Source organism: Malaya genurostris, chromosome 3, assembly GCF_030247185.1.
Source record: "Malaya genurostris strain Urasoe2022 chromosome 3, Malgen_1.1, whole genome shotgun sequence".
In the NCBI taxonomy this organism is placed as follows: Eukaryota; Metazoa; Arthropoda; class Insecta; order Diptera; family Culicidae; genus Malaya; species Malaya genurostris.
The window spans coordinates 229,207,305-229,232,392 of NC_080572.1; the positions used below are offsets into that span (position 1 = coordinate 229,207,305).

The 25,088-nt window shown below is 37.6% G+C and overlaps 1 protein-coding gene across 13 annotated transcripts in view; it reads left to right on the forward strand.

The window, feature by feature from the left end:
• Window positions 1-25,088, forward strand: part of LOC131439486 (collagen alpha-1(XVIII) chain) — an 805,709-nt gene that overhangs the window by 273,251 nt on the left and 507,370 nt on the right. For all 13 annotated transcript variants that reach the window (XM_058610552.1, XM_058610559.1, XM_058610551.1 and 10 more), the window contains one exon: window positions 7,448-7,551. In XM_058610552.1, coding sequence (XP_058466535.1) covers window positions 7,448-7,551 — 104 coding nt within the window. The remainder of the gene's footprint in view (window positions 1-7,447; window positions 7,552-25,088) is intronic.

The window sequence follows — 25,088 nt, forward strand, 5'->3', positions numbered from 1 at the left end:
GTTACAACCATTGCCAAACATAAACAATCGTTAATAGCGACGGCGAGGAAGATAATCATAACAATTATGATGAAGATACATAGATTTTCTTCCTGTTGCTGGTTCCTGGTGTTCTGAAGAATTATAACTCGACATGATTTACTCTTCACACTGGAAAGTGCCATACCGATTCCCGAACGAAGAAACATTGAACAGTTTTGGAATTGCCGCATTAATGTTTTATTATCAGCTTACCGTGTCTGGGAAGCAATGTTTCAACCGGATGATAAACATTCACTGGCGGGGGGTTGGCAGACGAAAAACCACACAATCTAGCAACGCGCGGAACACGAACCTTATCGATGGCTGCCTGCCTTTTCGGTCGGAGTCGATTATTGGGTTATCAAAATGCAATAAAACAGTCGTGCGCGAAGGGACATTTCGAGAAGCGATAAAGTCAATCCATCTGGTTGGTCGACGGTCTTCACTCAAAACTGTTGCGAAGAAGACCGGAATGTTTTAACGAGGTGTTGTTACGATCTGTTATGAAAACAGATGCAAATTCGATTGATGCTTGACGAAATATTTAATAGCTGCCATAGGCAATATTTTTTTTCCAACGACCACCAATTCACCTTAGAGTGGAATCGGATAAAAGTTGTGGTAAAGAGTGGTGAGAGGAGAAATTCAACTGCGGTAACCTCAGATCATCAATTCATTTTCTAAAAATACAATTCGGTATCAAAATGTAAAACGGACGCTTGCACAAGCGCCCTTTTGATGATTGATGCAAATCGATTTTCATGATTCTTGATCAATGAAATAGATGTTGAATTTTTTCTAGTATAAAAACCTCGGGGTCATTTTTGATTTAATAATATATTTATTAGGGTACACCGAGTAAACACATCACTCAATGAGTTGTGTGACTAACTAAAATGTGTAACCTTTTTGTCAAAAATCTATTTTATTCATCAATGTAATCTCCTCCAGGAGCATTCTTAAATTTGGTATGAAACTTCGTACAAAAACTAATGCATATATTTTCAAATCACAAATTGAGAATTGTAGCTGAAGGTTTAGTTTAAACAACAGTAGAGTTAACTTAGTAAAGTAAAAACCTGGGTAAGTCGATGCCTTTCACGCAACCCACCTTGGTTTAATTCCCAACCTCGCACATAGGTTTTTAACCCAAAGAGAAGAATGACCTTAGAAATAAAGCCTCTATAATCGAAACAAAAAAAAATTGTTTCTTTAAATTCTCGATACCGCGCTTGTAGAAGGAGTTGTCATTTGCTCAAAATTGACTTCATATTCAATTGCTTCTTATCAGCGAGCAGTTCTTTTAGAACAACGAATAGCCAGCCAGTAGTCACTGGGGGCCAGATCTTGACTATACGATGGATGAATATATAACTTTTTGTCTTTTTCATACAAACTCAAAGTTACTCACTTTTATCAGAGATGGCTGAACCGAAAATTGAATGCGCATTTTCTCATAGATTTGCACATATTGCCTTGTAATTCCGGATCCGGAAGTCGGACAGAGATGAAGTTCAATAGACGACTATGAGCCCATAAGAATTTTCGTTTGAATCTAAGTTTATGACACAAACTTAGATTCAAACGAAAATTCTTATGGGCTCATAGTCGTCTATTGAACTTCATCTCTGTCCGACTTCCGGATCCGGAATAACAAGGCAATATGTGCAAATCTATGAGAAAATGCGCATTCAATTTTCTGCTAAATTTCCTAACCTCTTTTCACAAACTAAGATGCAAATAAAAGGTCTTGGTTCTCTGTTAAATGGTCGTGCTGGTGCTGTTGTCTACTGTCGTGAACTGAGACTAGAGCAGTCTCATTCACTTGGTAGATACTGTACACAATCAATCAATCTAACTGAATACAATCGGCACTTCAGCAGAGAATCTGTGGTAAACGAATTTATTTTTTGTTCCGACAGTCAGGCAGCCTTGAAAGCACTCAGTTCAAATGACTCACGGTCGAATCTAGTGATCGCATGTCGAACTCAAATTGAAGACCTCAGCATTTCAAATGCTGTTTACTTCTTATGGGTACCCGGCCAATCTGGTATTACTGGAAATGAATGGGCTGATGAGTTGGCTAGAGCTGGTGCAACGAATGATTTCGTAGGTCTTGGACCAGCTTTACCACTTTCAACTAATTGGATAAAGCACAAGATTCGTTCTTGGGCTGCATCCAAACATGCCAGCTACTGGCGCAGCTTGCAAACTTGCGCTCAGACAAGAGCATTTCTGCCAGATTTAAATCTGAAAATGTCGAAGTGTCTACTGCATTTTTCCAAGCACCATTGCAGTATTCTGGTCAGAGCTCTGACTGGACATTGCAAACTCAATTATCACATGGCTACTATTCAACGTGCTGAGTAATATTCGTGTGATTTGTGTGAATGCGATTACGGTACTTCATTTCATCTGATATGTAACTGTCCCGCATTGACGCAACTACGTATCCGGGTTTTTGGTTCTCCATACATGATTGAGTTTGTGTATGCGGAGCTAAAATTAAAGGATATTCTCTCGTTTCTCACCCAATGTGGTAAGGAGCTATAGTCAGAAGGGTTCATCGTTCTTCCTGGAGTGAATGAATCCTTTCTGTATTCACCTTAAATAGGGTTTAGCAGATTGTTTGGCATCCTTTATGGGGTACTGAATTTACTTCTGCTCGTACATACTGCGAATCGTTCTGCATTCTTCCGGGTACTTCTGCTTCCACTAAATGTGATCCCCAGCAGATTGTTCAGCATCCCTCAGGGGTGCAGAATTTACTACTGCTTTTTTGTGTTTTTGTGTCGTCAATTTTCCCCATCCTCCTAGTCCAAACCTCACTTTTTCCCTTCAATCCTTCCCTCTTATATATCGGGAAAATGATGCTAAAAACAAATTGATGGCAAGACACAAATCTCCAAATATCAAGGGGAACGTGCCATTTAAGCCAATTTGTTATGATTCCTGAATCTTTTTTCACAACCTAAGATGCAAATAAAAGGTCTTGAAATTCTTTAATATATCTTCGAAAAGCCTGTTCGGATCCGACTTCAGGTCTCGGTATTACAGCGCGAGAAGTGAAAAAAATCAATTTCATAAGTATTTTTTCACAAATGACAGCGAAACCAGGCGCAAATTTGTATAAAACTTCTTGTACATTCATCTAGTTGTTAGATCTTGTTAGTTAGTAGATATATAAACCTACTTTACTACTACTAGCCGTAAATTTCCGGTTCCGAAAACATCGTTTATAGTGAGGCAATACTCGAAAAGAAACTCACTTCGATTTCTCGGGTAATGATTGAACTAATTTTTACAAATATTGATTCAAATTGAAGCTCTCATTGTCAAAATTATAGGGCGATAACAGTCAAAACTTTCATACCATCATACAAAATGGCGATGCAAAACCGGTACGCATCGGTACGTGCTGCGGCGGAAGAAAAAAAAAACCACCGCTTTTGCAAACGAAGTACATAGCGAGCTTTGTTCAATTTCGTATAGCATGCAGGGTTGCAACATTTTAATTTATAATTACGCCAAAAAAATAATAAACAATTAAATTTAAATCAAATAATTGCAAGAAAACTCATTATCGATTAACCGTTGATGATGATGAAAACGAGATAATCATTAAATTAATAAAGGATAAACTTTCAACAAATGAGAGCGAAACATAAATTTCAAGTGTGACAAATTGGGGATAAGTTTATAACTAAATGAAGTAACGTAAATAAATCAGTTAACAGTTCAAACTGAGGTTGAAATAAGAATAATACAAATGTAAGGCAAATATATAAAAAAAGAGACAGAAACGAAACGATTATGAAACAAATAAATGAAAACTATCAGATAAATATAAGTTAACAGTGCAATAAATATTGTATTAATTTCTGATTAATTCGAGAAAAATATGAGTTTCAAATGAAATAAAATAGGGATATATAAAAAAATATACAATTACGATTAGACAGAATTGATCAAAAATGGAGCATAAGCGTAATGTAAATGAGGCAGCAAACAATCAAAATTGAGACTAAAATAAGGCTACCACAAATATAAGACAAATTAAAACAAAAAAATTACCAAAAATAATACAAAAATTGAATCAAATGGAACTACCTAAGGATATTCAAATTTGAATTAAAATAAGAATAATTCAAATTTAACAAAAATTTACACGAAAAACAAGACAGAGACGAAACAGTTATGAGACTAATATAGGAAAATTGTCAGATAAATGAGAAAGTATGAAATATGCATTAAATAATGGATGTATTTATGTAAAAAAAAATTGACGAAAATATGAGTTTCAAAGAAAATAAAAGAGGGTAAAAAATTTCTAGCAAAATGCAAGACAGAACTAATAAAAAATTCAGAGTTAGACAATCCAAATTCAGAATAAAATAAGGCTACTGCAAATATAAAACAAATCAGAACAAAACAGAAACAGTACACAAATTGGAACTATTGAAACAACCAAAGGATATCCAAATTGGTTTAAAAAATAAGAATAATAGGGGAAGATGTTCGGTTGCCGGCACCTCTCCGTAACTTTTGACAGAAAGCAGATAGCGTCATTCCGACAAATGTCATGTGTGTGTGTAATAGCAGCACTTTCTTTCTGTATCTAATACTAAAGCAAACAAACGCTTGTACTTTTTACTGCGCTCAAAACACATTTTTCATGACTTTTTTTATAGTATCATAAATTGAAAAGCATCAATCGAAAAGGTGTGTGGATTGAATACTTATGGGTGAAACCGATCTATTTCGTGATTTGATACTAGATGCTATCAAAATTTTCGCAACCAAAGTTTTTTTTCGTCATTTTCAAAATGTCTACCGATTTCGGTTACCGGCACCCCATTTGAGGAACTTGTTCTACATCAAACGTTAAACTGCGCCTTTTCGGTTATACAAAAGTACCAATCAATGATGGCTTTTATCGTTTCAACGAACGCTCACAGACAACTCTTCACACGATTGAATCAGTGCCATCAAAGAGAGACGGACATCATCGCAACAACAAAAACCCGGCATGGCTCATTTAACATAGAATCGACACCAGTGCGAGAGCGAATTTCTCTCTATGACATTTCTGAGAATCAAAGGTTAGCACGCTGCTGTGGGGATCCTCTCTGAAGCAACAAACGGTCGATTATTTTCATTTCGCGATCCGATTCTATACAGGCAGTTGATAATTGCGATAGAATCATTTTACTATTGCCGCTTATTGTTGTTGTTGTTGTCGTTTATTAGCGGATTTAACCACGTTTGGGTCGTTCACCGCAGCCGCTTATTCTAACTATATGCATATAACCTTTGTATAAGCTGTGTCTATTGCCGTTTTTCATTGAAAAACACTGGTGGCGTGGATTGCTCTGGTTTTGCACTTTCGAGCAGAAATAGCAATGAAACACCATCAGAATGTTGCATTTCTGCTCGAAAGTGCAAAACCAGAGCAATCCACGCCACCAGTGTTTTTCAATGAAAAACGGCATATGAAAATGTCTGTGAATGCTCCTCACAAGAGTTTTGAAATATTGCAACCTAGTATGAGAATCATCAAGTTGAATCATCGATTCGATTTTCTGCGATAATTGTCAACTTGTGATTCTCTCTTGGGAAATTCCACACAGCAACGATCATTATCAGACTGTAAATTTTTTTTAAGGGCATGAAATACTCAGAGTTTGAAATGCAGCAAAATTCTCTCACGGTTCATGCATTGAGAGACTCGAGTTTTTGTAGCATCTTCTACCGGATTGAAAATTTTGTGTGCAAAATAGATAGCAATATAGCAGCTTGTGTCAAATTTTCGGCAATCACCAACGCTGGTACCAATAGCAAGCAAAACTTGTTTTACATCAAGTTCAACGTACAATACACAAACAAAGTATGCTACTTGGGTATTTTGCAAATGGTAAAATTAAGCAAAAGTTTGTCTAGCATCATTTCGATTGAAAAGCTTGCGTTCTTTCATAAAACCTGATGATGCAAATTGTCCTTTTTGGTCATGAAGAAAGCGTAGGCAAAATTTGTGTAAATTTAGAAATACCAACCTGAAATTCCAGAAAAATATCATGATTACTCGCTATTCTATAATAACACAAAGAAAGTTAATTTTTTTCATCGAACTTCATGAAACATTCGTTCGACAAACGCCATTTGAAACGGAAATCACGTCAATGTTATATCTCATAGAATGCCTAGTTAAAGGGAGTCCAGGATTTCATTAAATGTTGGGTGATTACACAAAAAAATGTTGTAATGTTAGATTGATGAATCTATCTATTTCTAGACTCCTCAAGTGTGCCCGACAACTCTCCACCAAACCAATTTTATTACTACTTAAGCAATGATTCCCGCAAATAAGTCAGCATATGATGCCATAAATTTTGTCAGTAATAAAAACAGATACAGAGCCCGGCTTCAGCGTAGAATTTTTGCTAGCGCCAGCATCGAGTGTTAATTTATTACTCCGACCAACGCGCGAGTTCCATTTCATGACCCTTCTTCAAATTCATTATGCAGCATTAGATAAGCCAATAAAAAGCAATCCCGAAATTTGATGCTCACGCTTCACGCCCCCTCATTTCTGAGCCCTCGGGCCACGAACACACAGCCGGCAACTCGTTGGTCTTCCGATCTAATTTAAATATCTCCAAAATGAATCGAAACCGCGAAAGCCGCACGACCGCATCGGCTACAAATTTAGACAGTAGAGCAGTAGAGCGGCACCGACTGACTGAAAGTGATGGGAAAGATGCCACATGGCCTTGACATAGGCCTCGTTTTGCATAACTTTGCTAGTTTAGTCGCACAGACCAAAGCGGGCCGACTCCGGAGCCGCGGCGGGACCCGGAAGGACACACGCCAGCTGCGTTGGACTTACTTTCGCACAGCAATCGTGACTCATCCATTGCCGAATTTTACGGCCGGACTCATCTCGGACTCGGACTGGGTCGGGCGGCCGAAAACCCAACAAGTTCACCCTTATTCAACTTTTTTATGGCAGTGCGCTAAATTGAAATATAAATTTTATTGCTATCAAAGAAGTTTGTCTATGCTCATGACTTGAGTTGGCACTTGCTAGGGATGCCTCCGTTTCAGTTCCGTTTCCATCATGAAGCGAAGGCTCGCTGATAAGCGTTTGCGAATATATCAAAGGATTTTGATTAAACGATCTGTCCCTGATCCGGGGAAGGCCTGAAACAGCAATTCCTTTTCCCATCAATTCATTCACTAAGCATGTTTTATTACATCCTAAATTGACCATCACCAGGCACTAACGATGCGGCCATTAGCCAAAGCTTAGAACCAATATTACAAACATTCCGCTCGTACATTCACACCTTCCTAGGTCGGAAATTTATGCTGCTTATTAGTAACAACCCCTGTTCACCCGGCCTCTTCTCCTGTTTTCTCGTTGCAGGTTTTTCCCCGGAATCGTACTGCTGCTGCTGCTGCGGCTGCTGAGCTGTTCGCAGCCGGTGACTTCATCGGAGCTGGGATTGTTCGGTGGTCAGGGAATCAGAGGTGAGTACTGAACTTGAAATGAGAAACGAGCCGATTTAACAAATGCATCCACCGTGCTGATGTTAGTTTCTGCCTAGTTTAGGAATAAAATAATAATTATAATACGACCTACATTGCTTTTACAGCTGGCAGACGATTGATTTGCACATTTGGTGCTTAAAGCGTTTTTTTTACGATAATGAGATACTAGTTGTCATTTGTTTTATGCTTTAAAGCGTAGAGCGCTTGAAGTTAGAAAATGTTGTCTTCTATGTTGTTTAAACCTAGCTATCTTTCTCCGAGCAAAACCAGTCAAGAAACTGGAAGGCTATCTGCGGCGGAAGTATTTTAGCCAAGAATCGAACGAGCGCATTCCTGTTCCCAAGTCGATAGTGGATTGGTGTAAATCAATTCTTTTTTTTATTTCATAAATACGTTTATTTCATAGGCAATATACTGAAATTTTTCTTAGCCGTGGCATCCACAATACATAGTACTTTAAACGTAATACATTTCGAATATCATATTAGTATTCATTAAATAATCTAAACACTGTTTTTATCAAGCGATTTGGTATTATAAATTACATTAAACAAAACACATTTATTTTGTACATGATCTTATAACTATTTCAGGTTTGTTTGTATCACTTTTATTCAAAACAAAATAGCTGGCTGTTAGTTGAACTCATGGAAAAGAAAACATTTAACATAAAATAAAATTTAAATTGGAACTCCAATGGACTTAATGAAATGATAAAGAAGTTTCATGTGAGGAAGGTCACGACAAGCAAGAATATCGCGAACTGGGACATTGGATAGTGTACCTTGAGTACGCAAGGAATTTATTAGTTGAGATCTGACATCACGATACTCCAAACGACATGATCAACATCGCGATAACCTTCGCCACAAGCACAATGATTAGTCTCGGAGAGCCCAATTCGAAGGAGATGTGCGTCTAACGTGTAGTGATTGGACATGAGTCTGGACATCACACGAATGAAATCCCTACTCACATCCAGTCCCCTGAACCATGCCTTTGTCGATATTTTCGGAATAATTGAGTGCATCCACCGACCCAGATCATCTTTATCCCAAGAAGATTGCCAGCTGGCAAGTGTTCTTTGGCGAGACGAGCTATAGAATTCGTTGAAAGCAATTGGTCTCTCATAAATTTCATCCTCAATAGCACCACGTTTGGCTAAAATATCGGCTCTTTCATTGCCTGGAATGGAGCAATGAGCCGGGACCCAAACTATTGTGATTTGATAATTAGTATTTAATATGTCGTTCAGACACTGTTTTTTTTGCCCAAGAAAAACGGTTCATTTTTGCCAGCAGCGTTTGAACGAATGGCTTCAATTGCACTCACACTATCTGTAAAGAGAAAATAATGGTTTGGAGATAATGTGACAATTACACTCAAACTATAATGAACTGCTGCTAACTCTGCTATATAAACAGATGCAGGTTCTTGAAGCCTAAATGAAGCCGAAACATTATTGTTGAATATACCAAATCCAGTAGCCTCTTCAATTCGTAATCCGTCCGTGAAAAACATTTTCTCAGAGTCAATATTCCTGAACTTACTTGAAAATATTTTTGGGATTCCCATCGAGCGTAGGTGTTCCGGGATTCCACGCACTTCGCGCTGCATGGATGTGTCGAAAAATAGAGTTGAGTCAGGGACATTTAGGAGGCTGTCACGGATAGGAATATATCTTGAAGGGTCGATTTCCTGCTCTTGTTTGAGATTGAAGCTCAACTAGCCTTTCGAAGTTATTAATAACCAGGGAATTCAGCACCTCACATCTTATTAGCAGGCGTGATGAAAGCTCCCAAAAACGACCTTTCAATGGAAGAACTCTCGCCAGAACTTCAAGACTCATTGTATGTGTCGAATGCATGCAGCATAAGGCAATTCGCAAACAACGACACTGAATTCGCTCAAGTTTGATAATATGAGAGTTTGCAGCGGAACGAAAACAAACGCATCCATATTCCGTCACTGAAAGTATCGTTGTTTGATACAATTTTATTACATCCTCCAGATGAGCACCCCACGAAAAGCAAAGCCTTGGTATTACATTCCTGTAGTGGAATTTGTACTTCTGTTTCAACATTGTATGGCTGGTGCTACGATTCTACTGACACTACGAATCCTAATAGGCCGGGGCTCGAACATACGACAACTGCATTGAACCGCCAACCCGGGACTGCAGTAGCAGCACCCCACCAAGATCCTGTTATTGATCGAAGATAATTTACTCTTTGTTGGCATTTTGTTATCAGATACCTAATGTGTCCTCTCCACTGTTGATTCTTTTTGACAATATATGTAAAACAAAACTACTTTTACCATTCTACTTTACTGATCACTGCATAAGTCGTTCGATTGTTCTGATATTATGAGGGCTCGAAATAATTTCCATCCAAAGTTAATATTTGAGTGGTACGAAATTTGCCGAGGCAACTGCAGGTACAGAAATACCTGTTTTAATCCACCTAGTGGTGTAATACCAATATGACCTCCGAATTGAAACAGTTTTGAACCTAGTTAAATCTAGACTTTCTATCTCATGCTCTATTTCGATTAAACCTATTAAACGAAATTGAACGAATGAAACAAACCTGCGTTTCTGTTACTTCTGCATATGTAAGTCTAGTTAAACAGCATAAATCAGCAGCATAAAACATGTAGTAGGATTTTTATTATTAATATTATTATTATTATTATCATTATTATTATTGACATCTCTACACCACCGGCAAGGTGTTACTGCACTACCGACTGTGAAAATTGCATTTTTTTTTCAAATAAACTTCGATTCATGGACATTCTTTTTTTATATTATTTATTTTACCCCGGCTTTACATTCTTTCATTCTTTCGGTCGCACTTATCAAATAGCAAAATTTTTTATCAACCGTAGCACCGTCTTTTATCAATATCACACACTAGTAGCAGACATGCGTAACCGTTTTGTTTTCTTTATAGCGTGTACGAAATAGAACAAAGCACGCATCGTTTGTTTTGTGTTTTCTTCTTCCTTCCACGTTATACGGTATTGTATTGTCATTCTATATACCAGTTTGAAAGCTTCGACACTCACCGCCCTGTAACTGCGGAGTCGGAAGATGGAACCGGATGAAATTCCACAGTAGCTTTAAAGATAATATGAGCTTTAATTTAAATCAAGATTATAGCATCGCAGAGAAATCGAAGTAAATTTTATTTTTGGGGTTCTTCATCACCACTTTCCGTGCTTCCGGAACTGGAAAAGGGGAGATCAGTAGTACCGAATTAAGTTTTTATGCCCACAAACTAACAAGCTCTGAAAACTAGAAAACATTCATTGTACCTGTTTTTGACCATCGTTCGTGAAAAAAAATTAATGAAATTGGTAATTTTCCATGATAAGTGGAACTTTAGCTCCGAAACTGGAAGTCGGATCGATATAAAATGTTTTACAAATCTTTAGGAAATTATAAGACGTTTCATTTGAATTCAAGTTTGCGAAAATCGGTTGAGCTGTTTCAGAGATAATTGAATGCAAACTTTTTCATATATTACCATATAACTTCGGTACCGGAAGTTGGATACAAATGAAATTCAATAGCAGGTTTAAGACCATAATACCTTTCATTTGAATTTTAGTTTGTGAAAATCGGTTCAGCAATCTCTGAGAAAAGAGAGTGCATATTTTTGTTATATACATACACACACATACGGCGAGCTGAGTCGGATGGTATATGACTTTCGGCCCTCCGGCAGAAACTACGGGAACTTGTGCAAAACGTACATAAGTAAACGTGACTGGTGTCTTTTGCATAACTTTTGAATGCGTTAGGGGTGATCGGGGCTGGTAGGCCGAGTGGCATTTCTGAAAAGGCGCAGTGGCAACATCTTTGGTGTTTTTGGTAGAGTGGTAGATCACCCGCCGAGTGAGCAAATTTCAGTTTTTCGTAAAGTAATACGTCTAACGGGGATTAATTTACATCCGATTTCCAAAAACGTGTTTCCAGTATAACCTTACTTTCTTTATTGTAAATCGCGATTGCTCTCGAAAGCAGTCATAGGGGTAGGCTGGCCGAGTTGTAATTTTAGCTTAGGACAATGTGCACTTGAATATTCGTGCAATGTTAAAACTTTTTTGAATGGACTTGGTTTTTATGCTAATAATGATTATTATGAAGAAAAATCTACATGAGAAATAAATGTAATGTAAATGATTAAATTTATTAACAAATAGTAGATTATAATCATTGAAGGTTGGGAATTGTCGATAAAAATGACGATTCCCATAATTTATGAACTAAAAGCCACACACCAAAAAAATTTGAATTTTGCAGGTGACTTAATCCCTCATACGATGTAATTCATAAAGACCAAATTTGTCAAATGACGGAAAATCTCATTTGTAATGACTTGATGTTAGAATAGCTTGAACTTTACTGGTTACGACTGTAACTTGCATTCTGCTAGCAGGTGCGACTGTATAAATTTAAATGCACCTTTTACCAGCCAAGCAGATGCATGTTTCTGTGGCTCAGTCGATTAACAGACGTACTTGCGATCCAATGATTCTCGGTTCAAGTCGCGACGGTTGCTCTCAGTATTCTTTTTTTTTTATTTTAATGAATTTCATGTATGGAGTTTTAGACACAATATTAAATGTTCTTCGACGTAAATTTGCGTGAGCTTCGACGCTCCATTTATGTGCATCTAATAAGATGTAAAATCTCAGGGTTTTTCTTAAGTGTGCATCAAAACTTTTGGCGTTTAGAGTTCCGGACAGGATTTGTCGCAGATTGACTCAAATCCGAACAAAACACGTCCGTTTTGTACAGAATTTAATGCAAATGTAGGCCATTCTGAAGACGTCAGACCTCCCCCGAGGTGACTGTGTGAACTGATTTGGGGTTTGAGCGTCATGGTCGTTAATTTCTAATTGATACAAATTTTGAACAATTCCCCAATAAAGCAGCATTGGAGGAGGTGGAGTGTGCTAACTTATTGTCACTAATAAATGTTTTTGTTTGATGCATTTTATGCGATTCACATATTTTTTCAAACGCGGCCAACCCCACCCCAGGCGTTGGTGTAGAAATTCTTAAAGCAGAACTCGGCCCCGGTCTTCCGTATTTTCTCGTAGTACTATATTCAGCAAATTGACATACCGTGGTAATGTCTGTGGAAGTTCTTGTCCATCCAAAACCTCTTTGGAATATAAGGCTTAATCAAAAAACTACCTGAAGTTCAGATCTAAGCATCAACCAGAATAACGAACTAAATCTTCACGTTCCATACTTGTGATTCACTGAAGTTCTTGGATGACCGAAAACATTCCTGAAACAGACCAGAATAGAGAAGTAAGCAATGTGTTGCTCTAAGAATATGAACAACGAACAAAAAATGTTCATTAGTCGTTGTAGTTCTTGCTGTGGCACAGTGTAGTCCCTAAGGACAATATTCCAAGCTGTATTGGAGCTTGAAATATCTCTCCCGGATTTTCATAGTCTCAACATTTACTAAAATGGTCCTAGATGCTTTTGCGTATGGACGTAGTTAGATTTTTTATGTTATTGGTGCTAAAAATAAACGAAATTGGAAATCCATTACTAACTAGAAAAATTTAAAATAACGCGATGTTTTATTTAATTTACGCGAAATTCAATTCACGCACCTCCGACGTAGCGCGGAAATTGAAGTATCAGTGCATGTGAGAGTGATTGAGATTAGCTTAGTTTAGCTTAGTTGACCGCCCATGAGTTTCCCGTGATTGATCAGAAACCAGTTCAAATTGCATATTGAACCAAATGCAAATCATGTTCAACGTGCAACCTAAACCGACTGACTCAGTAACGTAGATGGCCACGCCCATGCAGGTCAATATGGAAAAGGAAGGAACGTTAGTTTAACGTTTGTTGCTACTAATGGCCGAGGAATTCTCTGCATCATCACAAATGTCTCAGGAAAGGAGTGGTGTTAGTGAGGCGAGGAAATGATCAGGATTTATCTCGGTAGATAGTGTGATCTACTTATTACTTATAATATTATCATGTGTGGCTACCGAGAATATGTTGCAGTTTTTTCACGGTTTTGTATTAAAGACTGTCCTAGAAAATATGGCCGCAACCAAAAACCACTGCCATTTCGCAATGGTCAATCTGTCAATTTTTATGTCTGCGTTCTGTTGATTACAATCTTCTCTAACCACTTGTGCAGTTGTTTATTCGTTTTCTTTAGTTTGTTTTGAAATGCGTGGACTTCCAGTAGAACAACGTCGAAAAATTGTGTACAAATGGTGCACAGAATGCTGACTGTCACTGAGAAAGATAGCAAAAAACAGAAGAAGTAAGTGAAAAAGCCGTGCGAAATGCAATCAGGAAGTACCGTGAGGATAACACCTTTGAAGATAAACCGAACGGATACTGAAGGCGTTCGAGCAAAAGAAGGAGGTTTCAGTTCGGGATGTGGCCAAAAAAGTGAGCACTTCGAAGTCAAATGTTCTTCGTGCTAAAGAGCGTTTGCATCTTCGAACCTATAAGAAGCAGAAACAACCAAATCGTAGTCCGAAAGAAGAAGCATCGATGAGGCCGAGGGTTCGAAAGCTGTACAGTACGATTCTTACTGGAAATTTGAACTGCATAATCATGGACGACGAAACCTACGTGAAACTCGATTACAGATCCTTGCCGGGACCACAATATTATACGGTGCGAGAAGGGCAAGTGTTAAACCAGTCCGAGACATCGATTGAAGTCGAAAAATTCGGTAAGAAAGCTATGGTCTGGCAAGCTATTCGTAGCTGCGGTAAGATTTCGAAACCCTTCATCACCACTGCTTCAATGAATAGTGAAATATACATCAAGGAATGTTTACAAAAACGACTTCTACCCATGATTCGAAGCCACAAGGATCCTGTTGTTTTCTGGCTAGATCTTGTTTCTTGCCACTACTCGAAATCAACGGTAGAATGGTATACTACCAAAAATTTCACTTTCGTCCCAAAAGACATGAATCCACCAAATTGCCCACAACTTCGACCAATTGAGGAATTTTGGGCATTAACGAAGGCACATCTTAGGAAACATGTCTCGGCATCCATAACCATTAAACAGTTCAAAAAAGATTGGAAAAAAGTGTCAAAACTTGTCGCCAAGAAGTCTGTTCGGAATTTAATGAGGAACGTTCGCAAGAAGGTGCGCCAGCTAGTCTGCAATGGCTAAGTAGCAAATGTTGAGAATAATATTCTGTTGTTGTAGTCTAATATTATCAGTATATCGAATAAAATTTGAATATCTAACACTTGTGCATTATTTACAGCGAAATCAAAGTGCGTCCATACTTTCTGGGACAGTCTTGAACTATGTGAGGGTGATTGAGATTTATTAGATTAACTCAATGAAATCAATTCATTAATGTGATAAATTTGGATTGAAATGCGAATAACTTAGATCCTTTGTAAATTCTGCAGTCTGAATATCGTTTAAATTCGGAAGAACTCATATTTGCAAGAAATAATTTGATCCGATGCAGATAAGAATTTTGAAGGGACGAAGTTCTCCGGGACGCAGAGATTTGTTTTTCGATGTTGACATACATTGCAAGATGGACACTTTTAAAAAAAGAAAAATTTTCTAGTAAAAACTATTTCTTGGCAAAACTGAATTTTTTATCTAATGTCTTTTTATCGGAAACCTAACTAAGCAATAAACCAGTTTTTGCTTGAAAAACGTTTTGATGTGAAACACATCTTTATTTTCTATATAGCGGTGCAAATCAGAAACTCAAGGAAAAATACACATAAAGGGTGATTTTTTAAGAGCTTGAGAACTTTTTTAAACAATAAAACGCATAAAATTTGCAAAATCTCATCGGTTCTTTATTTTAAACGTTAGATTGGTACATGACATTTACTTTTTGAAGATAATTTCATTTAAATGTTGACCGCGGCTGCGTCTTAGGTGGTCCATTCGGAAAATCCGCTTTTTTATCGACAAATTTTGTTCAGCGATGAGGCTCATTTCTGGTTGAATGGCTACGTAAATAAGCAAAATTGCCGCATTTGGAGTGAAGAGCAACCAGAAGCCGTTCAAGAACTGCCCATGCATCCCGAAAAATGCACTGTTTGGTGTGGTTTGTACGCTGGTGGAATCATTGGACCGTATTTTTTCAAAGATGCTGTTGGACGCAACGTTACAGTGAATGGCGATCGCTATCGTTCGATGCTAACAAACTTTTTGTTGCCAAAAATGGAAGAACTGAACTTGGTTGACATGTGGTTTCAACAAGATGGCGCTACATGCCACACAGCTCGCGATTCTATGGCCATTTTGAGGGAAAACTTCGGAGAACAATTCATCTCAAGAAATGGACCGGTAAGTTGGCCACCAAGATCATGCGATTTGACGCCTTTAGACTATTTTTTGTGGGGCTACGTCAAGTCTAAAGTCTACAGAAATAAGCCAGTAACTATTCCAGCTTTGGAAGACAACATTTCCGAAGAAATTCGGGCTATTCCGGCCGAAATGCTCGAAAAAGTTGCCCAAAATTGGACTTTCCGAATGGACCACCTAAGACGCAGCCGCGGTCAACATTTAAATGAAATTATCTTCAAAAAGTAAATGTCATGTACCAATCTAACGTTTAAAATAAAGAACCGATGAGATTTTGCAAATTTTATGCGTTTTATTGTTTAAAAAATTCTCAAGCTCTTAAAAAATCACCCTTTAGAAATGTGGTCAGGTTTTAAACAATTACAGCTCAGTCAATTTTGTATCAATTATTAATATTATTTCATCATTTGATTGGAAATATTTCTAAGATCCGATTTGAATGTATCAAGCCACGTATTTTAAATAATAAATGATTCAAATTTTGATTAGTAGCGAGCATTGTCCTATTTTGTCTGCTAAAAACCTCCGGTATATCGGATTTCCCTACCATAGACGACGGTTTTGAAGGAGTAAGCGATATATCAAAGGGAAAGCATCGCTCTGATTGGTCAATTGATGCAAAAGCGAAACTGTTGGAAGCACGCGAATCTATAAACAGAAGAAACATTATAGCTAACGTTTCAGTCGTACGCGTAGCATGCTAGAGGTGTTAGGCTGTTGCTAGGCAGCAAGACAAAAATTGTCATAAAACGATTTGAAGCTTTAATTGGTATGCTCTGATCTTGTGTCATACGAGTTTGGATGAAATTCAATGCAATGTCCTTTCGCCTGAGAAATTGACAACTACCCCAGGGTAAACTTTGAGTGTTTAAGATTAATTTCTAATTTATATAAGACGGACTCGATTGATAATGAGAAAAAGTTTATCGCTTCAACCGAGAAACTTAACACTATAAAAAAACTGCTTGCATACAAAACTTGAACACAAGCTTGAAGAAGAGAAGCTTTGTATCAAAATCCGTATTGCAAGTATGTACAAAAATATAATTGCATACATTTGTGATATTGGTGTAATTTCGTCGGCTATAAAACAAACAATGTTCGGTGTTAGTTCCTTATCAAAATAAATCTAGGCAGACTCTCGTGCAATTGCGGATTCAGAAGTGTGACGATTGATTGAACTGTTTGATTGTAGATCATTAGAAATTTTGGTTGCCTTGTTCCACATCAATGCACAGTGATACCAAGGTGGCAGAAATCCAAAACATAAATTTATTTTTTTCCTGCACTGTATTAATTTATTTGAATTCTCAGATAAGTGAAGGATTACAGTTTAAAGTATAAAAGTTTTTGAATAAGAAATAATCTCACCATATCCTCTAAAAGATAGGGTATTGTAAACTTTCTTTTCATCCTTCCATACAAAATATATGGCGCAATGACGATGTTTTCCGATTAGAGTTCTATATAGGTAGAAAAGGGCTGTCACTGTTCAATAGTATTTGATGTTATAGCACTCTCTACTTTTCAGAAAACACTATGCGATCCTGCACATTTCTGCACCTTAAAGGTTATTTCCAATAGTTTACGCGGTCGACAATAAAAATCACAGATACAAAGGCCAGACTTTTGTAACTGAAGTCGGTGTCAGTAAAATTTAAATAAACGGCTTTATAATACATAAAATCCGAATATTTATAACATACATAATATAAAATACCTATATAAATGTCGTTATATAAATCTATTTATAATATATCAGGCGTTGGAATAAACTATTAAAGTGTCATGATTTTTAGTGAGAGTATCATTGCAGTACCGTTTTTTTTTTCAAAGTATAGTCCATCGTTATATACCACCACTATGACTCGGATACCACGTTTGAAAAATTTCTTTTCCTCAAATTCGACAATTTTTGGTGGTGTCGTAGTTTTTGAAGCTGACCTGACAAGTTAAGCGCCATGAATTAGAGCAAATGGCAGCCGTATGGAACAATGTCAGGTAAAAAATGGCGACTTGGGCAGAACTTTTCATTGCAGCGATTATAAAAATAAGCTTTTACAACTTTCGAAGCATGGAGTCTTGCATTGTCATGAAGCAAAAATACTATGCCATGAAGATCTTCATATGGCGTCCGCTTTTCATGCAATGCTCTGTCCAAACGCATTTGAATAGCTCATAATAAATAGCGCCCAGTTGAACCCACCACATGCACTTTTTATGTTCTCCGGAACTTTCTTGTAGTCCATATAAAAATTCCCAAATTCGAACCACAAAAACCACTTTATGCATGTTTGCTCAGCGTAATTTTTTCGTCATTTTTCATTTCACATAGCTTAATAAGATACTTTAACATAATAAAAATCCACTATTTTTAGTAAAGCGGTAGTATTCGCAGCTTTACTGCGAAAAAGTGCTTACAAATGTATTGAAAGTATTGCCCATCGCCAGCGACAACTTTCTCCCATCTTTCCGGCAATTTTCGGATCCCGGCTCAAAAAAAGGAGTCCTCTTTTGACGCTATCCATGAAGGAATACATTTTTCCAACTCTTCGACGGATTGAAAATGTTGATCTGTCAGGCCGTGTGCCATCGAACGGAATAAGTGGAAGTCAGAAGGAAGACATCTGGGGAATAGGGCGGGTGGGGCAAGACTTCCCATTGCAGCGTTTCCAGGTACTTTTTGGCCACTTTTGCGATGTGAGGCCGAGCATTGTCGTGTTGGAGGATGACTTTGTCATATCGCTCTTGATATTGTGGCCGCTTTTCTTTTAGCGTGCGACTAAGGCGCATCAGTTGCGTTCGGTAGCGATCTCCTGTGATGGTTTCACTCGGTTTTAAGAGCTCGTAGTAAATTGTTATTCATCTTTGAAGGTTTTTCCTCTTCCACCATCAAGTTTGTCTTCGACATTGAAATCACCATTTTTAAAACGTTGAAACCACTCCTGACACGTTTTTTTTACTCAGAGCAGCATCACCGTAAGTTTCTGAAAGCATTCGATGCGCTTCAGTTGCATTTTTTTTTTGCGAATTGTAATAGAAAAGTTAAACTTTCCGCAAATGGCGAGAATTGGGCACATAAACAGACATTTTCGAGCGTGAATAATACGAAAACAAGAACAACTGTCACTGAAGCGGCGATGACAATTCGTTAGGCACTGTACACACTCACTTTAAAGGCATTATCATCTATGTATTTTGACCAGCCTCAGCCGGTACAGCCAAAAATGCCAAATGCAGAGCATTTTCCAAAAATTAATATTGTTGTTAAAAACACAAAAAAAAAACACTTTTTTGATTGTTACTCTCCCATCTTCAATCATAGTGCAATAAACAACATCAGTTGTATGTTACAACATATCAGAAAATAAAAAAAAAATAGAGTTTTCGTTTATTGATCAGAGCAGCCCGAAAGCTGACCCAGAGTCGTCCAAACAACGTTTGATATGTTTGTTTTAGCAACCTGAGGTCGCTCTAGATCGGACTCCAATTGCGTAGTTTCGCTCTGAAAATTTTCTCGGGTCGCACCACGCATCCAGCCGAGTTTGTTTATTTTTTCTTTTTTTCATAAGTTGTTGTTTAGGGCGCGTACCACGTGTTCGTTTTACTCGGAGTCAGAGTAGCCCGCGTCTAAGTTCAAAAACGAAAACGGTATAAGATAAGCACTTCTGGAGAAAATTGATGTTTTCAAGATATAAGGAAAAGTTTTTTTTTCTCTGTGTATACACTTTCCACACAGGTTTAATCATTATTTGAAACATTAGTTCAAGCTCTCTTACTCAATCACGAAATAAATAAAAATACACAAGTTAATTTATTAAAAGAAGCCGTCGTTTTCCGGTCCATAGCGAACGGTGCATCATGTCACTTTTAGGTGGATCGAATATTTTTTCATACATTATCAAAACAGAAATATATTCAGACACTTCAAATTATTAATAAAAAATCATCCAGCTGGCGTTTATCGACGTATTTTTGGTTTTTGCCATTTTTTGTATGAAGAGGCATCACTGTGCAATGGCTCGAACAACCACATGAGGGCTGATCCTTGTAGTTTTTCCTTCAAATTGCCCGCCTTGCCACATATGGAAAGTTGACAGGGAAAATAATTATCTATGTTTGGAAATTTTTATTCCAATAAAGAATGGTGTTTTTTGTATGTTGACTTCAAATTTTTAAGATCGATTTTCCGGTGTATGGTCACGTCGCTTTATAAACTTTATGAAAAATTGTCCACTTGGCAGGAATATACTTCAATAGTGTTTTTCAGTTGACTTTCGTTGAGTTTAAAATTTCAGCACAAAATTTATGATGCAACATTGAAGCCAGCTACAAGTATTCTTTAATATTTAAAATGTTACTTAGGATCTGTTGTAGTGGAAGCAATCTTCAGCAGAAATACGAAAATAGTCTTTTCAAACACAACTTCACAACAGTTTTTTTCTAGTTTGTAACGAATTGAAGAATTATTCCTGAGTACAATGCAATTGTTTTTAAAAATTCTTGACTCATGACATTCAGTCATTTTCTTAACAATCAGACATAATCTAGGAGCGATTGACTATAAAAGACTTAGCATGGATAAGGTCTAGGTTCAACATCACTGATTCTTAAAATACGTTTCCCGTTTCTAGGAACTTTAAAATTAACTGATTGATGTCATGTCAGCCTCGCGGTGGTGGTTTGTAACGAGCATATATTCAAAACTTATGTTTCACATTTTCATTGTGAATTTATATTGAAACAAAGAAAGGCGAGAGAGGAAAACACATTCCGTTGAAACATGTCATAAATATGCACACTGAACATAATCCTCCATCGCTGGTGGCAATTCGAAGATTGTTCCAGCGTTTCCGGGCCCAACTACAGACAATCCGGAAATAAGCTTCCGAGAATTTAATACGTTGATTGTTGTTCTGTTTTTGTAACAATCCGGTCCGGAATTTCTGTTCGCCCAAACGAAAGTGTGCCATTGATTATTCATCCGCTCTATTTCGTTTCCTTACCGTGCTCTGCCCCCGTAGTGGAAAACATATTTCCATGAACCGGATGTAGTTAATATCGCTAGGTGTGTGTGTGTGAAGCTGCCCACTAGTACGTTCCGAGTTGAAAACGTGCTCGGATAAACAAACAGGGCTTGAGGTCGAATTTTCCCCGAGATGTTTCCGGTCCCGGTAAGTTTCGATCCCATCGAGCTTCAGAATATCCTTCTCGCACAGCGAGTGAAGATAAGCATATGCAAAGCGGTCATGTCGTTCGATTCGTCCTAGTCGCTCATCATGCCATGGCCAAGTCAGTTTCATAATCAAATGGAAGCTCACTCAAAGGCCAACTTTCTGCCCCGTGTCGATTGTGCAAGTTGAAACTTTTTCTCTCGAACAAAAAGTGAAAGAGGATCAAAGACCGTTTTCATAGGCTAATCGTTTGTGTAGCAGACGCGTTCAACCTTTACACCCACTGTTGCATTTTTAATCTGCTAATAGCAGTGCCTAATTGTCGCCTTCTCGGGGGGTACTCATCTTCCTTTTTGTTAATCCTTTGAAAAACACCATTTGAGGAAATCACCCGAGCCATCTCCGACAACGTGACAACGTTTCTGTCCGTGGTCCTTTCATACATGATTTCCCAGCATCACACATGACACCGGCTGCACATATGCCATCTGTAGTCTCGGTAGTCGCGTCAGTCATTGTTCCTCCGTGAAGTGCCGAAGTGAAGTTGGGATTGGCATTCCGTTGCAATAGCCAAGGTACGGCAGCTGGTGAGTGCACAATTGAAGATGTCAGGATGGCAACGGCGATGTCGATGACGACGACGACGACGACGACGAAGAAATGCACATCTACCGAATGACTCTCGGGCGATTATCCACCCTTGTGCTCGAGTAAACATATGGCAGATTTTGCCGGTACCGTGGGAGTGACTCCGGGAGCGACATTTTCCTGTTGACTGGTTTTTCACCTCATCGTTCTACTGCCGTCTATTGTTGTCAATAGCGTATAGAATGAAATAACTTGATGCACTGCTGGTAATAAGTGGTAAAAGTTATGACAGTGCCTGTTGAATCAGGATAATATTTGCTCATCCTCAACCTATCTTGAACGTAATATCATCGCCAACAGCTTAGATTTAGGCACGCTGAATGTTGATCGTATATCGTTTATCGTTTATCGTTTATCGTTTATCGTTTATCGTTTATCGTTTATCGTTTATCGTTTATCGTTTATCGTTTATCGTTTATCGTTTATCGTTTATCGTTTATCGTTTATCGTTTATCGTTTATCGTTTATCGTTTATCGTTTATCGTTTATCGTTTATCGTTTATCGTTTATCGTTTATCGTTTATCGTTTATCGTTTATCGTTTATCGTTTATCGTTTATCGTTTATCGTTTATCGTTTATCGTTTATCGTTTATCGTTTATCGTTTATCGTTTATCGTTTATCGTTTATCGTTTATCGTTTATCGTTTATCGTTTATCGTTTATCGTTTATCGTTTATCGTTTATCGTTTATCGTTTATCGTTTATCGTTTATCGTTTATCGTTTATCGTTTATCGTTTATCGTTTATCGTTTATCGTTTATCGTTTATCGTTTATCGTTTATCGTTTATCGTTTATCGTTTATCGTTTATCGTTTATCGTTTATCGTTTATCGTTTATCGTTTATCGTTTATCGTTTATCGTTTATCGTTTATCGTTTATCGTTTATCGTTTATCGTTTATCGTTCATCGTTTGTTATAGAATAAAAATTACATTAGAAAGGCAACGCCTATAATTTACAAAAAATTAATGCATGTAATGTAATGCTTCTAGTTTATTACATAACCGTCGCATGAAACGTCTTATAACATCCTAACTTTAAAAAAGTAACGCATGCAACACCTATAACTTACAAATAAGCAACGCCAATAACTATTGAGAAGTAATGTACGTGATGATTTGTAACACTCTAAACTTACAAGGAAATATAGTGTGTAACGCTTAGAATTTGCACAATATCAACGCATGTAGTGCCGTAACCTTCAAAATATAACCAATGTAACGCCAAAAGCTTACAAAAATGTAACGCATGTAATGCTTCGTAACACCTAGCACATACAAACAAGAAACATATGTAACGTCTATTTGTTATGAAAAAGTTACGCACGTAAATCTTAAACCTTCAAAAAGTAACACATGTAAGAACTATAACTTACAAAAAAGTAACGCATATAACTCTCATAATTTACAAAAACATAATGCATGTAACACCTCATTTATTTCAGAATGTAATGCCTACAACTGACAAAAAAGTAACGCATATAACATTTCGTAACACCAATAACTTCTCAAAAAGTAACGCTAGTAACGCTACGTAACCCCAATAAATTACAAAAATGTAGCGTAAGTAACGCTTATAACGTAAATCCTCATAACCCCTAAGCCATCAAAATGTAACGCATGTATTGCCTTAAACTTACAAAAATGTAACGCATATAATGCGTCGTAACACATATAACTTACAAAACAGAAACGCCCAACAACGCCTATAACTTACGAAAATGAAAAGCATGTAACGCTTATAATGTACAAAAAAGTAACGCATGTGATGCCTTCTAACACCTCAACTTTCAAAAAGTAACACACGTAACGCTCATAACTCACCAGAAAGAAAAAAACGCATGTAACGCATCATAAAATCTATAACTCACAAGAAAGTAACGCATGTAACGCTTCATAATGTCTTTAAATTACGAAGGATGGGACGTGAATAGCGTGATGGGTTCGATCCCAACCCAGCACGTAGGCTCAGAAAGCCCAGGAATGACCTTACCGTTAAAACGTCTACAATTTAAAAAAAAAACCTGTTTTAATCCACCTAGTGGTGTAATAATGCCTTTCTCATGTATAATATTGTGGTATTCTATTCAAAAACTTTCTCTTCGATTTTTGAAAGAAACCAACAGATTGTTTGTGCATAACATACTGAATAAAAAAGTGCTTTGCTCGCGTAGGTCATCCTTAAGAAAACGAAGTGGGTTCACTATTATGTGCACTTCCGGCACTGGAACTCGAGAACCCGAGAGTCGGTTTGTACGGCCACCAACTAACATGACGTACAAACTCTAATAGTTTTTATATACATTTTGAAGATTTTATACAAACGATAATAACGATTTAAATCATTCAGTAATAGCCGTTCAACCGAGAAGGTTGTGTATAGAAGCGTACAGTTTAATAACGCTGGTTAGTTTACACGCGTTAAATACGACAACGGTTGAACTACAGGTAGAGACCTGTTGGCAGCAGCCGTTAAAACGTAAAATCGTGCTGCATAAGAGAGCCCTAGTGCTGGGCCAAGCTGGTGAAGGAAACAACCCACTTAGAAAAAAACGTTCAACTGTGGTCCTTCATTGGTCCAATACGTTGTATCATTGGTCCAATGAAAGTCCAATCAATCGTTCAACGGGAGGCCAACACGGGTCCTTCGTTTGCCGATTTTGAAACAGACCGTTGAACCGAATGCTATTTTTTTCGTTCAACAAACCCGGCAGACAGAGGTCCATTGTTGAGCCATTTTTAACATGAGGAGTTGGAGCCCCGTTGGACTAGTTTTACTGCAGAATTTCTGAAGTTTTCTCCACTCATTTGTTTAAACTAACAATACATACCAGCACAATACTTCTACTTCACGTAGAATAACAACAAATTTTCTTTCTATGTAAAGGTAAAACTTATGTCGTTTTCGTTTTTAATTTGCACTACACCGGTGCAGTGCTACACTGAGGCATGAATAAACGAACAAAAATGACGAAAACATAAACAGTAACCATTGACTACAATAAACGATTCCATTGCACAGAGCTACACCAAACTTTTGATGAGTGCTACACCAGTGGTATAGGTGCAGAAAAAGTGTAGCACTGGTGTAGTGCAATTGGTAAAAACGAACGGTTTCAGTGCAGCTTTCGTTACACCGGTGTAGTGCAATTTAAAAACGAAAACGACATTAATTTTCACACTATTTTTGCAAAAGAAAAAACAACAACAAACCGTTCCAGCAAATTGAACGAATATTTCGTGCAATATATCGTTCAACAAGCGATCAAAAATCAACAAAATTGAACGGCCTGCTGTGAGGGAACAAAGGGCGTTTCCCAAGCTCTACCCAG